This window comes from Nicotiana tomentosiformis, chromosome 8, assembly GCF_000390325.3.
Source record: "Nicotiana tomentosiformis chromosome 8, ASM39032v3, whole genome shotgun sequence".
Lineage (NCBI taxonomy): Eukaryota > Viridiplantae > Streptophyta > Magnoliopsida > Solanales > Solanaceae > Nicotiana > Nicotiana tomentosiformis.
In genome coordinates, this window is record NC_090819.1 from 60,062,043 (window position 1) to 60,077,784 (window position 15,742).

Below are 15,742 nucleotides of genomic sequence, written 5' to 3' on the forward strand. Positions count from 1 at the left end.
AAAACCTACAGGCTACTTTTATTTCTAGTTCGAGCAATCACTCTCTCGACCATCACGCCCATGGGCTACATTACTTCGAGTTTGAATCATTCACTCGATGATTAAAGCCTACGGGCTACTTTCACTTCGAGTTCAAGCAAAACACTCACTCAACTATTACGCCTACGGATTATATTTCTTCAAGATCGAATCACTAACTCAACTAGTAAGCCCAAGGGCTACGTCACTTCGAACAAATCAATAATAGAGACTACAAAGTCCAAATTTGATTGAATTGTTAAGATCCTTGTGAAAACATTTGTAAAGGCACGCATAAAGTCTTCACAATTCAGCCAAAGTTGTCTATATACAAAAATTTCTACATGATTACAAACATAACTATGAACTAATCTTCCTGATCACCCTCGGATTCGCTCTTGCTATCGTCATCTTCATCATCATCGCCATCAGAAGCCAAGGCTTCAGCTTCAGCTTCGAGCTCTTTAGCCTTTTTTATTTCTTCAGTAAGGTCGAAACCCTGAACATGTATCTCCTCGAGGGTCTCCCTCCGAGACCTACATTTGGCAAGTTCGGCAATCCAATGTGCTCGTGTGTCGGCAGTATCCGTCGCCTCTCGTGCCTCCATCTGAGCAGCATCGGCATAAGAAAAGATGAGAAAATTTGGGGAAGTGAACGCGTGAAAGAAGTAAATGATAGATGGAAGAGCTATTTATAGGCTCGCATCGTGACGATTCAATATCACAGGTGGTCGACCGCCACCTGACAAGCATTAAATACTTTGAAAGGCTGAATCGATAGGACAACTAACACATACGTCATAATCGATCCCTGTGAAAACGTCGGCTTATGACCCGATCGAACCACCAAAAATCACATCGATTCTCACCGCATCCTTCGTGAGAAATGAGGGGACTATCTGTATACGGTCAAAATAGATTTCGGCCTTCCTACGTTTGATCGAGTTCGAGTGTTAAAAAGTCGGAATGAGATTTTGGGAATGAGCTCCGAAGTCAGTACTAACGAGCCTCGAGCCCGAAGGTCGCTCGAGGAGTCGGCTTGATAACCCTATCGAGCCCGTGACCGAATCGATCCGCAAGGCACTGCTTCGAGGTCGAAAATGCGCGACGCCCATCTCGAAGGTCAAACTCGAGCCAAGACTGAAGGGCCCGACCCAGTAACGAGTTCGAGCCAGTATCGAGCTCATAGACAAGAGCCGTTGTGACTGCACCAAGAGAGAGAATCTTGTCGGGAATCAAGGAAGAGACAAGTTATCATGGGCCTTCCACTATATATTTTATTTTATTATTTTTTGTAATGACCCTCTTCTATAAAAGGGGGAATCTTTGTAAGCTAAAGGGCAGAGACAAAAAAATCACTTCTGAGACTGAAAGATATCCCTTTGTGTTTGCTTTACTTTATCTCATTCATTCTTATTGTCCACTATATGCATTCTCATAATCAAGAATATACGTGTCCCTATTTCTCTACACGATTTATATCGAATTGTATCGCATATCCTTAGAACCATACACAAAATCTAACGTTATCAGATTTTTCCGGTAAACAATAACAAATGGACTTCTTATTAAATTCAGAAAAACCAAGAAAAATACCAAACGTTCCAACTTCCACGTTGAGGATTTTTTGGCATGTGACGTGACTGTTGTCAGTTTCCAAATCACAAAAAATCAAAAAATGATACTAAATAACGGCCGTAAAAATAATAGTCGAAAAAATATATAAAATTATATATTTTTTGAAAAAATATATATATTTTTTGTATATATATATATTCTGTATGTTATATACAAAAATTATACAAGTTTTATACACTTTTTCGACTACAAATATAAATAATTTCTGACGCGAGCTAAAAATGACAATACCAAAAAATAAAAAAATAAAAAAATCGTCTCCCATTTCCATTGGGCAGCCCATTTCTTCTCGAAACTCCAATCTTCTTGTTGTAAATAAAAAACAATTCTTTGCCAATTGCCATTGTTTTTCTCCTTCATTCATTCAATCATCAAGTCACTGCTGTACTTTTCTATATATATTATTATAGTAAGATGAGCAGCACCTGCTATTCTGCTTCTTCTATCCAATCACTTAACCCCACGTGTCCCTCTTCCCTTATCTTCACTCTCCATAAACCCCAGTTGCTACAGATTCACAGTATCAAAGAAACAAAAAGAACAAGAACTGTTAGAACTTATAATAGTAACACTAGAACAAGAAGAAGAATGACTAGTGTTGCTGCAATGAATGCTGTGTCATCACCAGAAGTTGAAGTACAGAATCAACAGGAGTTGAAAAAAGGAATTGCAGAATTATATGATGAGTCATCTGGGATTTGGGAAGATATTTGGGGTGACCATATGCATCATGGATTTTATGAACCTCAATCATCTGTTTCACTTTCTGATCATCGTGCTGCTCAGATCCGTATGATTGAAGAGTCTCTACGTTTTGCTTCTGTTTCTGGTAAATGGGTTTCTTTTTCTTTGATAGTTTTGCGCAGCACGCCTTCGACTTGAATTGAGCTATATATATATTTGGTTGTAAAGTTCTGAAGAATATAATATTATTGTTAATCTGAATATATATAGTTGTGTTTTTTACTTAAAATCTTGAAATGTGTCCCTGGTTTTAGACCCTTTTACTGTTGTTATTGACGAGGAAGTTAAAAGGTTGGATTTTTTTGTAAAAAAGGAAAGGCCTTTGACTTTGTGTCCAAGAAATTGGGAAACACAAGTTTTGAAGACAAAAGGGGTGAAGGGTACAATATGTATTTAGATTATGGGGAAAAGGCTTAACTTCTTTTCTTGTTTCAGTTCTGAATACTATTGATAGTAACAGAGTAACAGCTAAATGTGATGTCCTGTTATAACCTACAAACATTGACTGTGTTGTTTGTTAAGGAAATACCTATTTGGATTTTGTTTTATGTCTCTATGGGCCATATATTCGATTTTGGGTTGTGCAATATTGAGTAAGTTTACTTGTCACTTTTGCAAAGATTAACTCTGCTTTTTTGCTATTTGTGCTATCTTACATGATGCAAGAATCTGACAATTGCTATATGACCTGTATACAAGGATTTGTTTAATAGCTCATTCTCATGTCAACTGGATCCAATTTTGTGATTGTACGATGAGGAAATGGAGAGTGCTTATTGTATTTTTTACCCCATATATTGCACCTTCGGGAGAATGTGATCATTTTTAATCATATGAAAGGAAGTTGTCTCGATATACCTACAATCTCTTGAATCAATGCAGATTTAGCGAAAGATAGGGTAATACCAATTAGTTGGGAATTTATCTTATTCATGTTAATGTACGTGTACTTTAAATCCTATACTTTTTAGGAGTCTTTTAGCCCTATTAGAGATTCTTATGGTAGTAGAAAATATAGAGAACTTCTAGTAAATTTTATTTTATTTTTATTCTGTAAAATGTTTGAAGCAAGATAAATTTATATGGGGAACATGGTCAGTGAAGATTTACATAGCCGACCCAACTTGTTTAAGATTGAGGCATAGTAGTTGTTGTTGCTGCATGACAGGACATCATTTAATAAGTGATGTCTCCCTGCAATCTGCTCTCCTCTTATTTCCTACTCCAGAATCCTGAGGTATCTCCATGAGTGATGAGACTCTATAATATATTAAGCTTCCTTTTTTGTAGTTATGAATTCTGGAAATAGACCCCTCTTTTCTTCTTGTATACCTTAATTTCCTAACATGAATTTTCAGATGATCCAGCAAAGAAACCAAGGTCCATAGTTGATGTTGGATGTGGGATAGGAGGCAGTTCTAGGTACCTTGCAAAGAAATATGGCGCTACAGCTCAAGGCATCACGTTGAGTCCTGTACAAGCCGAGAGGGCTCAAGCTCTTGCTGCTGCTCAAGGATTAGGCGATAAGGTATCTGCTTTTTGAGCTAGATTTTGCTTTAAAATACTACGTATGAGGAGCTTTCTTTTAAGAAGTTTAAATCACTTCAACTTTTCATGAACAAGTTAAAAAGAAATGCTATTTGACTGAGTCATAGAGCTGAGGATAGTTTACATTGTTTAATGACCGACTTCTTAAAGTTACTTATATTGTGCAAAACTTGTACTTGTTTATGTTTAGTGAATTGTTATAACATATTTAGGCTGTCTGATTACTTCTTCAATTAGCTGTTATACACTTAACTTTGCATTGGTTATTCAGAATCCTTATACCTTCTTATAACTGGACTTATTCCTAAAGGAAGCTAATAAAGAGGAAAGTTAATTGGTTTCCCCTCAATATCATTTTGATGCCAAAGGTTACCTTCCTCCTGTGCCCAATCCTACACCTCAAAATGTATTGATATTTGCACTTAGAATTTTTACTAACTGAAATGCAAATGAGCAGGTTTCTTTTCAAGTTGCAGACGCCTTGAATCAGCCATTTCCAGACGGGCAATTTGACTTGGTTTGGTCCATGGAGAGTGGAGAACACATGCCGGACAAACAAAAGGTTCATCATATCTGAACATGAACATGTGAACTTCTCACTGGCTAATTGTTGCTATAGAGTTTCTTCTAAACTCCTTTTCCTTAATTGTTAGTTTGTTGGCGAATTAGCTCGAGTGGCAGCACCAGGAGGCACAATCATACTTGTGACATGGTGCCACAGGGATCTTTCCCCTTCAGAGGAATCTCTGCTTCCAGAGGAGAAAGAGTTGTTAAATAAGATATGTAAATCCTTCTATCTTCCTGCATGGTGTTCCACTGCTGATTATGTGAAGTTACTTCAATCTAACTCTCTTCAGGTAAATTAATTCTACTAGCTGCTATCCACTTGATACACGTTCCATTTTCTATTTCATAAGTTTATATCATGATCCAGTCCAAGTATTCTCAATGACATATTATTTCTTGGCAAAAAATCTTGTGGCTACTATGGCAGGATATCAAGGCAGCAGATTGGTCTGAGAATGTCGCTCCATTTTGGCCAGCAGTAATAAAATCTGCACTGACATGGAAGGGCTTTACATCAATCCTACGCAGTGGTAAGCTGTGTTGTGCCAAAATAGATGTACTTATGCAACATTTTGGTACCCTTTTTTCTGTATTGACTCATTAGAGTACCTCATCAGGATGGAAGACAATCAAAGCTGCACTTGCAATGCCACTTATGATTGAAGGATACAAGAAGGGTCTGATCAAATTTGCCATCATCACTTGCCGTAAACCTGAGTAGTAAGTGAGACCCCAAATACTCTCAATTCATATCATCCTTTTTTTTTATAGAAGGCTTGAATTCATCGCATCCTATTTTGTGCTCTAGCAAATACTCTGAATTCATATCTTGTGGTTTTCAGTTAGCTAGCACAAATTTATTTTCAGTTGGAAAGAGACCTCTGCTTTAGCCAATGTCAACAATTATGATAACAAAACAAAAGATCCATTTGACTTGTTAGATACCAATGCTTGATAGCCTAAGTATTGCCACCAACCTTCTTGTGATCTATCTAAATTGATATCAGCATTCAATTCAGTACATTATATTCAGAAAACCTTGATCATGTGCAGAAGATGTCAATTGGTGATAGTTTATTACTTGTCGTTCCTTTCTTAATATTCAAGAGTACAAATGAAGGTAGAGGCAGGTGACTATTTCTTCTGAATGATTAAAAAGAAGGCTTTGATTAGTACATGCATTCCTTGAATCATCTCCAGCCACTTGAATTTTAGATTTTCCTTCTCCTCAAATGGATGTTTCCTTATTTAATATATCGAGTGATTTAAGTAAGAAATTCCTTGTGATATCTAAAATCAAAAAGGCTTTCTCTAACAAATAAAAGCAATTCCATGTTCAAGTAGGTTGTTGATTCATGGAATCAAATCAAGATTGTTTATATATCCTCTTTGACTTTGGCTTCAATTGTCCACTTGGGTAATAAGTGAAGCCTGACTTTTATAGAGAGGATTGTGATTGGGATTAACATATATAAGTGTCACGACCCGAAATTTCCCACCGACGGGACCGTGATGGCGCCTAACATTTCACTTGCTAGGCAAGCTAACGTTAGAGAATTATTAAACCAATTCCTTATTCCCATTCAGTAATTAACAATAATTAACTAAGATGAAATATAATAAGTGCGGAATATCATAAAACTGTATTAATTACTGTCACCCGGATCTGGAGTCACAATTCACAAGCATTCTAGAATTTACTACAAGTAATAGTCTGAAAGAAATACAACTGTCTGAATGAAAGAAAACAGCAGGGTATAAAAGATAGACGGGGATTTCAAGGTCTGTGAACGCCGACAGATCTACCTTGAGTCTCCGGGCAGCGGACCAATAACAAAATCTCGATCAACCTGAGCCGGTATCAAAATCTGCATAGAAAGTGCAGAGTACAGCATCAGTATAACCGACCCCATGTACTGGTAAGTGTCGAGCCTAACCTCGACGAAGTAGTGACGAGGCTAAGGTAAGGCACCTACAAATCAACCTGTACAATTTAACAGTGTATATACAAATAACAAAAATGAAGAACTAAAAGAAATTGTCGGGAGGGGAACATACAGAGGGGGGATACAAGATAAAGAACTACAACAGAATGATCACCGGAGCAGTCAATATACCATGAATCAACAGGAATAATGAATACAGTAAGGAAAAATGCACGGCATCACCCTTCGTGCTTTTACTCTCAATCTCACCATAAAATTAATAGAAACGGTACGACATCACCCTTCGTGCATTAGCTCTCATATCATGGCACGACATCACCCTTCGTGCATTAACACTCACAATATGGCACGGCATCACCCTTCATTCATTAACACTCACAATATGACACGGCATCACCCTTCGTGCATTAACACTCACAATATGGCACGGCATCACCCTTCGTGCTTTTACACTCTCCCTTACCATAATGCAATGCATAAATAATAACAGGGAGATATAATAACAAGTACAAACCTTACTTCAACATTTGGTTCCATAATATCAATCTCAACTTTGAAATAAAAAACTCAATTATCACCAGAAAATCCGTAAACATGATAAGAACGATAAATTGAACATCACTAGTATAACACGTCGCAATTTGGCATAAGAAAGAGACAATATAAGAAAAACAGAGAAACATGGAAAACAGGTAAATTGGCGGCGCATAAGTACTCGTCACCTCACATAGACGCCGCTCACATGGATTTCACTTAGCAAGTAATCTAAGGTTCCTAATTCTCTCAAGTCAGGGTTAGACACAACACTTACCTCGCTCCGAAGGCCACTTAATTCTCAATCACAACTTTTCCTTTGGGATTCACCTTCAAACCACTCGTATCTATTCAAAAATGACTCAATAATATCAAATACTGCTAAAGGAATCAATTATATTGCATAAATTAAATTTCCCAAATTTTTCTCCAAAAAGTCAAAAAATCGACCCCGGGCCCGCTTGGTTAAAACCCAAGGTTCGGACCAAAATTCATTTACCCATTCACCCCCGAGCCCGAATATATAATTGGTTTTGGAATCTGACCTCAAATTGAGGTCTAAATCCCCAAATTTTTTCGAAATTCCTAGTTTCTACCCTAACCCCTAATTCTACCATAAAAACTCTAGATTTTAGGTTGATAATTCAAGAAATGTAATGGGTAATTGAAAGAAAATGGTTTAGAATCACTTACCAACACTTTGGGGAAGAAAATGACTCTTGAAAATCGCCTCTACCCGTTTGGTTCTTGAAAAATGTTGAAGAAATGGCTTAAACCCGTGTTTGATTCTGTTTTATGCACTGGGAGACAGTGTGCATTGCGTTCGCGAGGCCACTGTCGCGTTCGCGAAGGGTACTGGCTGCCAAGCCTTCGCGTTCGCGAGATCCTGCTCGCGTTCGCGATGGTTACTCCCCCCTGGCCTTCACATTCGCGATGAAGGAACGACCAACCCTCCCCCAGGTGTGCCTAACACTACGCGTTCACGAGGAGTTGATTGCGTTCGCGAAGGGTAACGCCCCCATCGTTTCGCGTTCACGACAAAGCCTTCGCGTTCGCGAAGAAGAAAACTTCAGCTGCCCAGTTTACTCTTCGCGTTCGCGAGAGTACCTTCGCGAACGCGAAAGAAGGACATGCCAGAACACCTGCTGCAGCAAAATACCAGATTTTCAAAGTCCAAAACATCCCGTGGCCTATCCGAAACTCACCCGAGCCCTCGGGGCTCCAAACCAAACATGCACACAAGTCTAAAAACATCATTACGAACTTGTTCGCGCGATCAAATCGCCAAAATAACACCTAGAACTACGAATTTAGCACCAAATCAAATAAAATTCTCAAGAACACTTTAAAATTTCTATTTTTTCAATTGGACGTCCGAATCACGTCAAATCAACTCCGTTTCGCACCAAATTTCACAGACAGGTCTTAAATATCATAATGAACCTGTACCGGGCTCCGGAACCAAAATACGAACACGATACTAACAATGCCAAATATCAATCAATTCTTAAAAATAAATAATTTTCAAACTTTTAATTTTCATCAAAAATTCATAACTCAAGCTAGGGACCTCCGAATTCGATTCCGGGCATACGCCCAGGTCCCATAATTCGATACGGACCTACCGGGACCGTCAAAGCACGGATCCGGGCCCGTTTACCAAAAATGTTGACCAAAGTCAACTAAAATTAACTTTTAAGGCAAAAATTCTTATTTTCATTAGTTTTCAACATGAAAGCTTTTCGAAAACCTGCTCGGACTGCGCACGCAAATCGAGGAGGGTAAAAATTTAGATTTTTAAGGCTTAAGAGCGCAGATTCGAGTTCTAAAACATAAGATGACCCTTTTGGGTCATCACAATAAGTGTGCTAATATTATATACCCAGAATTAGTGATGTGTAATTGAGACATATTGATGTTGCTTCTCCCAGTACACCCTGTACTCCTATATCTACAGCAATAGGTGGTGCGGAGCTATTCATTCGGTCTTTGCTTTCTTTATATTGTTGCTTGCCTAAATCAGTCTTTTATCCGACCCCAGTTTATTTCGAATTGCTATGTAGTTGATTGATATATATAACTATATAAGTAAAAATATTGAGAATTGGTTATGGCATATATCCATTATCTGTCATGGTGTTCTTTATTGACTGTTTTCTTTTTCCAATATTTCTTTGTACTGTGGGTTCTTCTCAAGTCATAATCGGTTGCAACTTTCTGATTAGTGACTTTTTACTGCAGATTCTTTGCTTTGCCATTGTTGTTAATGAACTTCGACGGATCTTGGAAGAAAAATTAAACTATCTGTTAGGCACAGGAAGTGCAACATTTGATTTAACTCCAGATTGCAAGATGAGGAAATTACTTTGGCTTAACTGGAATAACCAGAGACATTTTCAGGAGGCTACACTAGCTTTAATAATCCTTTAACAGATTGAAGTTTGATTACAGTATTTAGTTGGATGATACCTTATCTCTGTAGGACCTATTATATTGTGGAATGTGTTCATAATAAAACTTCTATAGCTATCTCACACGTAAAAGTTAAGTTATGCTTTGTACTGTCCCAATTATGTAAAAGAGTATTGACATTGTTTCTTCAGGGGAACGATCAAGGTCTCTAGTGCTAAAAAGAATTACTCAGCTTATATGTTAATGAGTTCTAACTTTGAGCTGATAGAAAATTGCCATGATAATCAAAGAGAGAAAAAAAGTTCGTTTCTACAAAGTACGTACATGTTCTTGAAACCGTATTGCATACTGGTTTCTACAAAGTATGTTGATGTTTTGATTAGATCATGTATTTATATTAGAAAATTTATATAAATTTAAATTGTGAACTCAGTTATTAAACTGAGCTGCGGGTTAGAAGATAAGTTAAGAATCCATAATCGTCAAAATTCTTGGCCCACCTCTGGTACTGCCAGTTTATGAACAAGTCACAGGAGCAATTTATTTGAGGAACTTCTAAAAATTTGTGCCCTTCCTTTTTTAACTCTCTTTAGTCGCCCAGATTGCAATTTTCATGTTTTCTATTTTCATATTTTCAAATATTATGACGGCACAGATTAACAGTAATTGTGAGAACTAAAAGAAAAAGATTAAAATAGCTAGTGTAATTAATGAAGAACATGGGTCAACAGTGAAAAATGGAGAAAAAATTGGAAAAACAATAAGAGAAAAAGCTCGCAATAGTCCCTTTTGTTTGAATTTAGAATTAAAGTCGTCCTTATACATTCATTTAGAGCACTAATAGTCCTCCAATAATTGAACACTGGCCCATCTTTAGTCTAAATTTAATAAGGCGCTAAACTAGGGCCTAAGACGACAACAACAACAATTCAGTATAATTTCATTAGTGGTGTCTGGGGAGGGAGGCTGTTTCCGATAGACTCTCGACTCTCTCCCTCCAAGAACTCTCTACCTTGCTCTTGGGGTGACTCGAACTCATAACCTCTTAGTTGGAAGTGGAGGATGCTCGCCGCCAGAGCAACTTAAGACAAAAATGCCTTAATTACAAAACAAAATGACTTTCACTGCCCGTCTTCTCTTATTTACCCGACCATGCCCCATCGCTGCCTATTTTCTTCTTCTTCTTCTTCTTCTTCTTCTTCTTCTTCTTCTTCTTCTTCTTCTTTACATTTTAGATTTTATTTTCGATCCAAAATCACTGCAATCCTCACCCAAATCGTCTCAAGCTTCAAAATCAATGTTACTGGACTATTTTAAGCAGCTTTCAACAACACCCATTTAATTTTTCACAATAACTTTTAAAACTCAATCTCAAACGCAAGCTTCAAAATCTCACTGCAAAGTGGTCCTATTGTTTCGACTTCTGCATTCCCTAGAGTCAAATGATGAAATTTCTTGCTTACGCAGCTAGTTGTTGCTCCAATGGACATTATTTGTTGATAATATCGGGATCAAATTTATGTTCGTTTTTTATTCCTGGAAATTGTTTTGGTTCTGTCCTTTTTTGTCACTGTTGGATTTGTAATTGGAGTCTACCCATGTTAATTTTTTGGTACATCGATATGGATACTTCCTTTTTTGATTCGCAAGTTTATGACCTTATTTGTAGAAATGAACCTTGAAAAAGCCTTGGCTAAAGCCGAGATGCTTAAATTGTCTTCTACCTTGGCAAGACTAATTTGCTGTCAGAAATCAGGTATCATTGTGCCTAAATGAAGAGATATCTACATTGAAAATTTATATTATGTATTATCACCTGCCTGGACTTTAGGCATTAAAAAAAAGCTGGCTGCTTCAATTTTGATTTTCCAATCGAGTGCGGAGAGTTATGTTCCATATTGTTGGTATACTACATATTATACCATGATTACTGTCAATTGTGGTATACTTTATTTCTGTATATTAAGCGGTATTCAAATATATAGTATACCATGATTATTGTTGAATCAAAATATACTTTATTCAAGTACATTAAATAGTATACCCAACAATCTTGGTATACTATTGATTGGTGTACCTTGATTCAACAATCATGACATTTCCAGTATTTTGGTGTCACGATCCAAAATTCCGCCTTAGGCGTCGTGATGACACATAGTCTCTAAACTATGTAAGCCGATTACATATAACAATTAAGTCAGTTTAACAATGATATTTTAAAACAGAGTTTAATATAAAAACCGAAATAAATGTGAAACAAGCCTACGCGGCAATAACCACAACAACCTCCCAAGACTAGGTAATACAGAGTCACGAACTCTAGTTGAATACATAGAAAGATCTCAAAAATCGAAATACAATAATGTTCGGATAACAAACTGACAGTACAATAGAAAAGGAAAGGACTCCAAGGGACGACGACTACCAAGCAGCTCTACCTTGAATCCTCGCGATCAAGAAGCTAACTTTGCCTGAGTACGAAATCTCCAATACCTGGATCTGCACAAAAATATGCAGAAGTGTAGTATGAGTACACTACGGTCGGTATCCAATAAGTATCAAGACTAACCTCGGTGGAGTAGTGACGAGGTACAAGTCAAGACACCTACTAGTCAAAATAACCTGTGCAGTATAAAAGTATAAAGCTAATAATGAAAGCAGGAATCAGTAAATGGCAACAAGAATCAACATGTGATATAAACAGTAAAGTATTAAGAACACCGTTAAAGTACCATTGAAACCAAATAAGGAAAACAAATAGCAACCAATTAATCAAGCAGTTCTAACACAAGTCTCACAACGAAATTACTTCGAGATGCCTCATCTCATAATCACAAGTCGCGAGTCCCAAATCACGAATCATACGCTCACGACACCTCGTGCCCATATTTTTAATCATCACCGCACGGACAACTTACGTGCCAATATCTCAATCTGCCCGGCATGGTCGCAGGCTCATAATCACAATCCGCCTGGCATGGTCACATGCTCAATATCATAAATCCGCCCGGCATGGACACGAGCTCACTATCACAATCCGTCCGATGTGATCACATGCTCAATTGCACAATCTCCCAGCGTGGTCACATGCTCAATATTACAATGGAAGCAGATAATACAAGAATACATGGGCATGATCAATGAATGTCAAGTTTCATACTCCTGAATTGGTATAAGTGGCATGCTACGGTGCATGCTTGTGCGAGTGTACTATCACATTCCAAGTCAACAAGTTATATCAAAGACATCGAGTAGCTCATTGAAAGCAACACAACAAGTCACGTAAGGGGCATGCCATACACAAGGAAAAATTACACCATCACATGAATATCATCAACATAATGCCCTCAGGCCATCACATATCATCCCTGACATAGCCACCCTTATCTCTTTGTATTGATAACATCATAATAGCCACCCTTATTGCTACGCCCAAATATTTAACATAATAGCCACCGGTATCACTCCTATAGCCACCCGTATCACTCCGATAGCCACCCGTATCACTCCGAGAGTCACCCGTATCACTCCGCCCTGACAATAACACAATAACCATCCTTATCGTTCCACATCATCATCAACAGGGAAATGCCACCCTTATGCTTCACATAACGACAATAGTGAGATGCCACCCTTATGCTCCGCATAACAACAATCAATCAACATAATAATTTCACACGTGCTAACGTCACAACAACACGATATATTACACTACTAGAAAATGACAAATTTTCGACCGCCAAATCGGTTGAAAATCGAGTTTTTCCTACAGATTACCAACCGAAAAAGGTCGGTCGAAAAACACATGGTCGTAAATAATTTGCGGCCGAACCGGTCGAAAATTTCCGACAGATTTGATCGCAAATTGAAAAATAAGGACGCGCTTGAATATAAGATATTTGCGACTAAATTGGTCGGTAAATTTTCGACCGATTTGGTCGCAAATTTAAATAATAAAATAAATACATAATTTAAATTTCTGACCGAATCGGTCATAAAATTTGAGAATAAATTAATTAAAAATAAATCATAAATTCATAATTTGCGACCGAATCGGTTGCAAATCTAGAAAATTTTTGGTAAGATTTGCGACTGATTCGATTGCAAATCAGCCCCAAATCTGAAAAAAAAATTAGCAGAATTCTGCTATATTTTTAACTATACCACATGCCAAATAAAATAGCCAACCAAACACCTAATTTATCATCCACTATTTATAACAAATCAAACACAAATATTGATAACTAACTAAACTATAACAAATCAAACACCAATATATATAACAAACCAAGCAATCAAACACCAATTATCAAAATACTAACACACACTCATAATTTTAACATATTTATATCTTCGAGTCTAAAATATAACATCCATATTCAAAACTCATATTGATCAGATTCAGTCTCCTCGTCAGACTCAGATTCCTCTATTGCAGGTTGATTGCCTTTCTTGCTTTTCTTTTTTAATAATTTCTGGATCAAAACTTGAGTTGCGTTCTATTCTTTACCACGAGAAGCCATCTGAGTAATGAATATAAAATATTTACATATAAAATAATTTAACATAACAAAAATAAACACAAAATATACATAATAAATATAACAATATAAATATAAAAACATATTACAATAATTTAAGGAATAACATACAAATACTCAACAAGTCTTAAAACACACAAATAGCTTAATCCTTATGACTTGTTTCATTTTTATTTTCTTCATCATATAATTCTTCATCGCTTGTTTCATTTTCATCATATAATTCTTCATTGCTTGTTTCATTTTCATCATATAAAGTCCACACATGGCTTTAATTAATTACTATATTAATTAATATAGTATATTTGTCAAATTTAGAAAATTTCTTTTAATGTAGCAATTATTAAGTCTTAAATTTAATATCAATCCGTTAATAAATTAGGAAGCAACAATAAGTTTAACTTCTTAAACTTAAAACTAAGGATTTAAACTATAAGTACTTAATACAATTCTAAATCAATAAATTAAAAGTTAATATTATTCCAATAATAAATTAAGAACCAACAATAAACTTAACTTCATAAATTTTAAACTAAAGCTTTAAACTATAATTAAGTACTACAATTCCAATCACAAACTAAGAATTTAAAGATTAACAATCAACTAATTCAATCAATTAAATTCTTTGACAGCAATCTCAAACCTAGATTCAATCAAATTCTTCGACAACAATCTAAAACCTAAATTCAATTACCAACTTAATATGAAAAGTGTAACAAAAGCATAATAAGAATAATAATTAGTTGCACCAAACAAATCAAAAAATGCATACTAATTTACTCTCTTCTTTTTTAGTAAATCATTCCAAACTTATTCCACTATTGATTCATTGTAGCTTTTCGAGTTTTGATAACAAAGAGAACTATGAAAAAACGAAAATTGCAAATACCAATTTCAGCAAACAATTTATTTTTCTCTATGAGACTTAGCAAAAAATGGAAACAAAGAAGAAAAAATCAAGGGAGAGGGAAAAACTGACTGTGAGAGGGGAGGGAGGGAGGGAGGGAGGGAGGGAGAGAGAGAGAGAGAGAGGCGTCGCTAGAGAAAGAGGGCTGTTGCCAGAGCACCGTGCTACCTAGGGGAGGGGGTTTCCAGCGAGGAGAGAAAGAAAAGAGAAAAGGAAGAAAAGAGATAAAGAAAAAAGAAAGGGGTTTTTCAAACTATTTTCGACTGAATCGGTTAGAAATTTTAAAAAATAATTTTTTTTGACTGATTCGATCGCAAATGAGGTCAACAAAGTCAGGTCTCGTTTTAATAAATATTTACGACCGAATCGGTCGCAACTTTTTTATTTTTCCGACCGAATCGGTCGCAAATTTTTAAACTTTTGTTTTCGACCGAATTGATCGCAAATGAGGCCAACGAAGTCAAACCTCGTTTTAGTAATTTTTTGCGACCGAATCGGTTGCAATTTTTTTTATTTTTTATTTTTCCGACCGAATCGATCACATATGACTTCGCAGTATTTTCTGCCAAATTTTGCGACAGATATAGGCGAAATATCCGCCGTAAACATTAATAATAATTGGAAAATATATTTTTAGGCCATTTCTGACCGATTCCGTCGGAAATTTCCAACTACTTTTTCCACTCAGATTATTTCGGTCAGAAATGAGCCATTTTTAGTAGTGTCAACTCGTACCACAAGCTACCATAAGCCACAACCTCTTACAACAACAATACCAATATCACCACATCGCATAGCCCACAACTCAAATACAATGTATACAAATTCTCAATAACAACAAAATAAACGGGAAAAGTAATTCAACAATGAACAACACCCATTAAACAA

The 15,742-nt window shown here is 36.5% G+C and overlaps 1 protein-coding gene across 2 annotated transcripts; it reads left to right on the plus strand.

Annotated features, from left to right (window-relative positions):
• The first annotated feature begins 1,942 nt into the window (after positions 1 to 1,942).
• Positions 1,943 to 9,596, plus strand: LOC104111647 (gamma-tocopherol methyltransferase, chloroplastic). 2 transcript variants are annotated; one of them, XM_009621391.4, is made up of 7 exons: positions 1,943 to 2,484; positions 3,758 to 3,927; positions 4,405 to 4,509; positions 4,601 to 4,804; positions 4,942 to 5,044; positions 5,132 to 5,238; positions 9,236 to 9,596. In XM_009621391.4, the coding sequence occupies exons 1-6, from the start codon at positions 2,070 to 2,072 to the stop codon at positions 5,233 to 5,235; spliced, it is 1,101 nt and encodes a 366-aa protein (XP_009619686.1). In that variant the 5' UTR covers positions 1,943 to 2,069; the 3' UTR covers positions 5,236 to 5,238; positions 9,236 to 9,596. The 2 variants fall into 2 exon arrangements, with proteins under 2 accessions (XP_009619686.1, XP_009619685.1); XM_009621390.4 differs by having other exon boundaries at positions 5,132 to 5,234.
• The last annotated feature ends 6,146 nt before the right edge of the window (positions 9,597 to 15,742 follow it).

What these genes read in the sequence shown, in the direction of transcription:
- LOC104111647 (XM_009621391.4), top strand. Translation starts at nt 2,070, where the DNA reads ATGAGCAGCACCTGCTATTCTGCTTCTTCTATCCAATCACTTAACCCC. An exon ending in ACATGCCGGACAAACAAAAG is followed by an intron (nt 4,510 to 4,600) that starts GTTCATCATATC and finishes CTTAATTGTTAG; the next exon opens with TTTGTTGGCGAATTAGCTCG. An exon ending in TTCAATCTAACTCTCTTCAG is followed by an intron (nt 4,805 to 4,941) that starts GTAAATTAATTC and finishes CTACTATGGCAG; the next exon opens with GATATCAAGGCAGCAGATTG.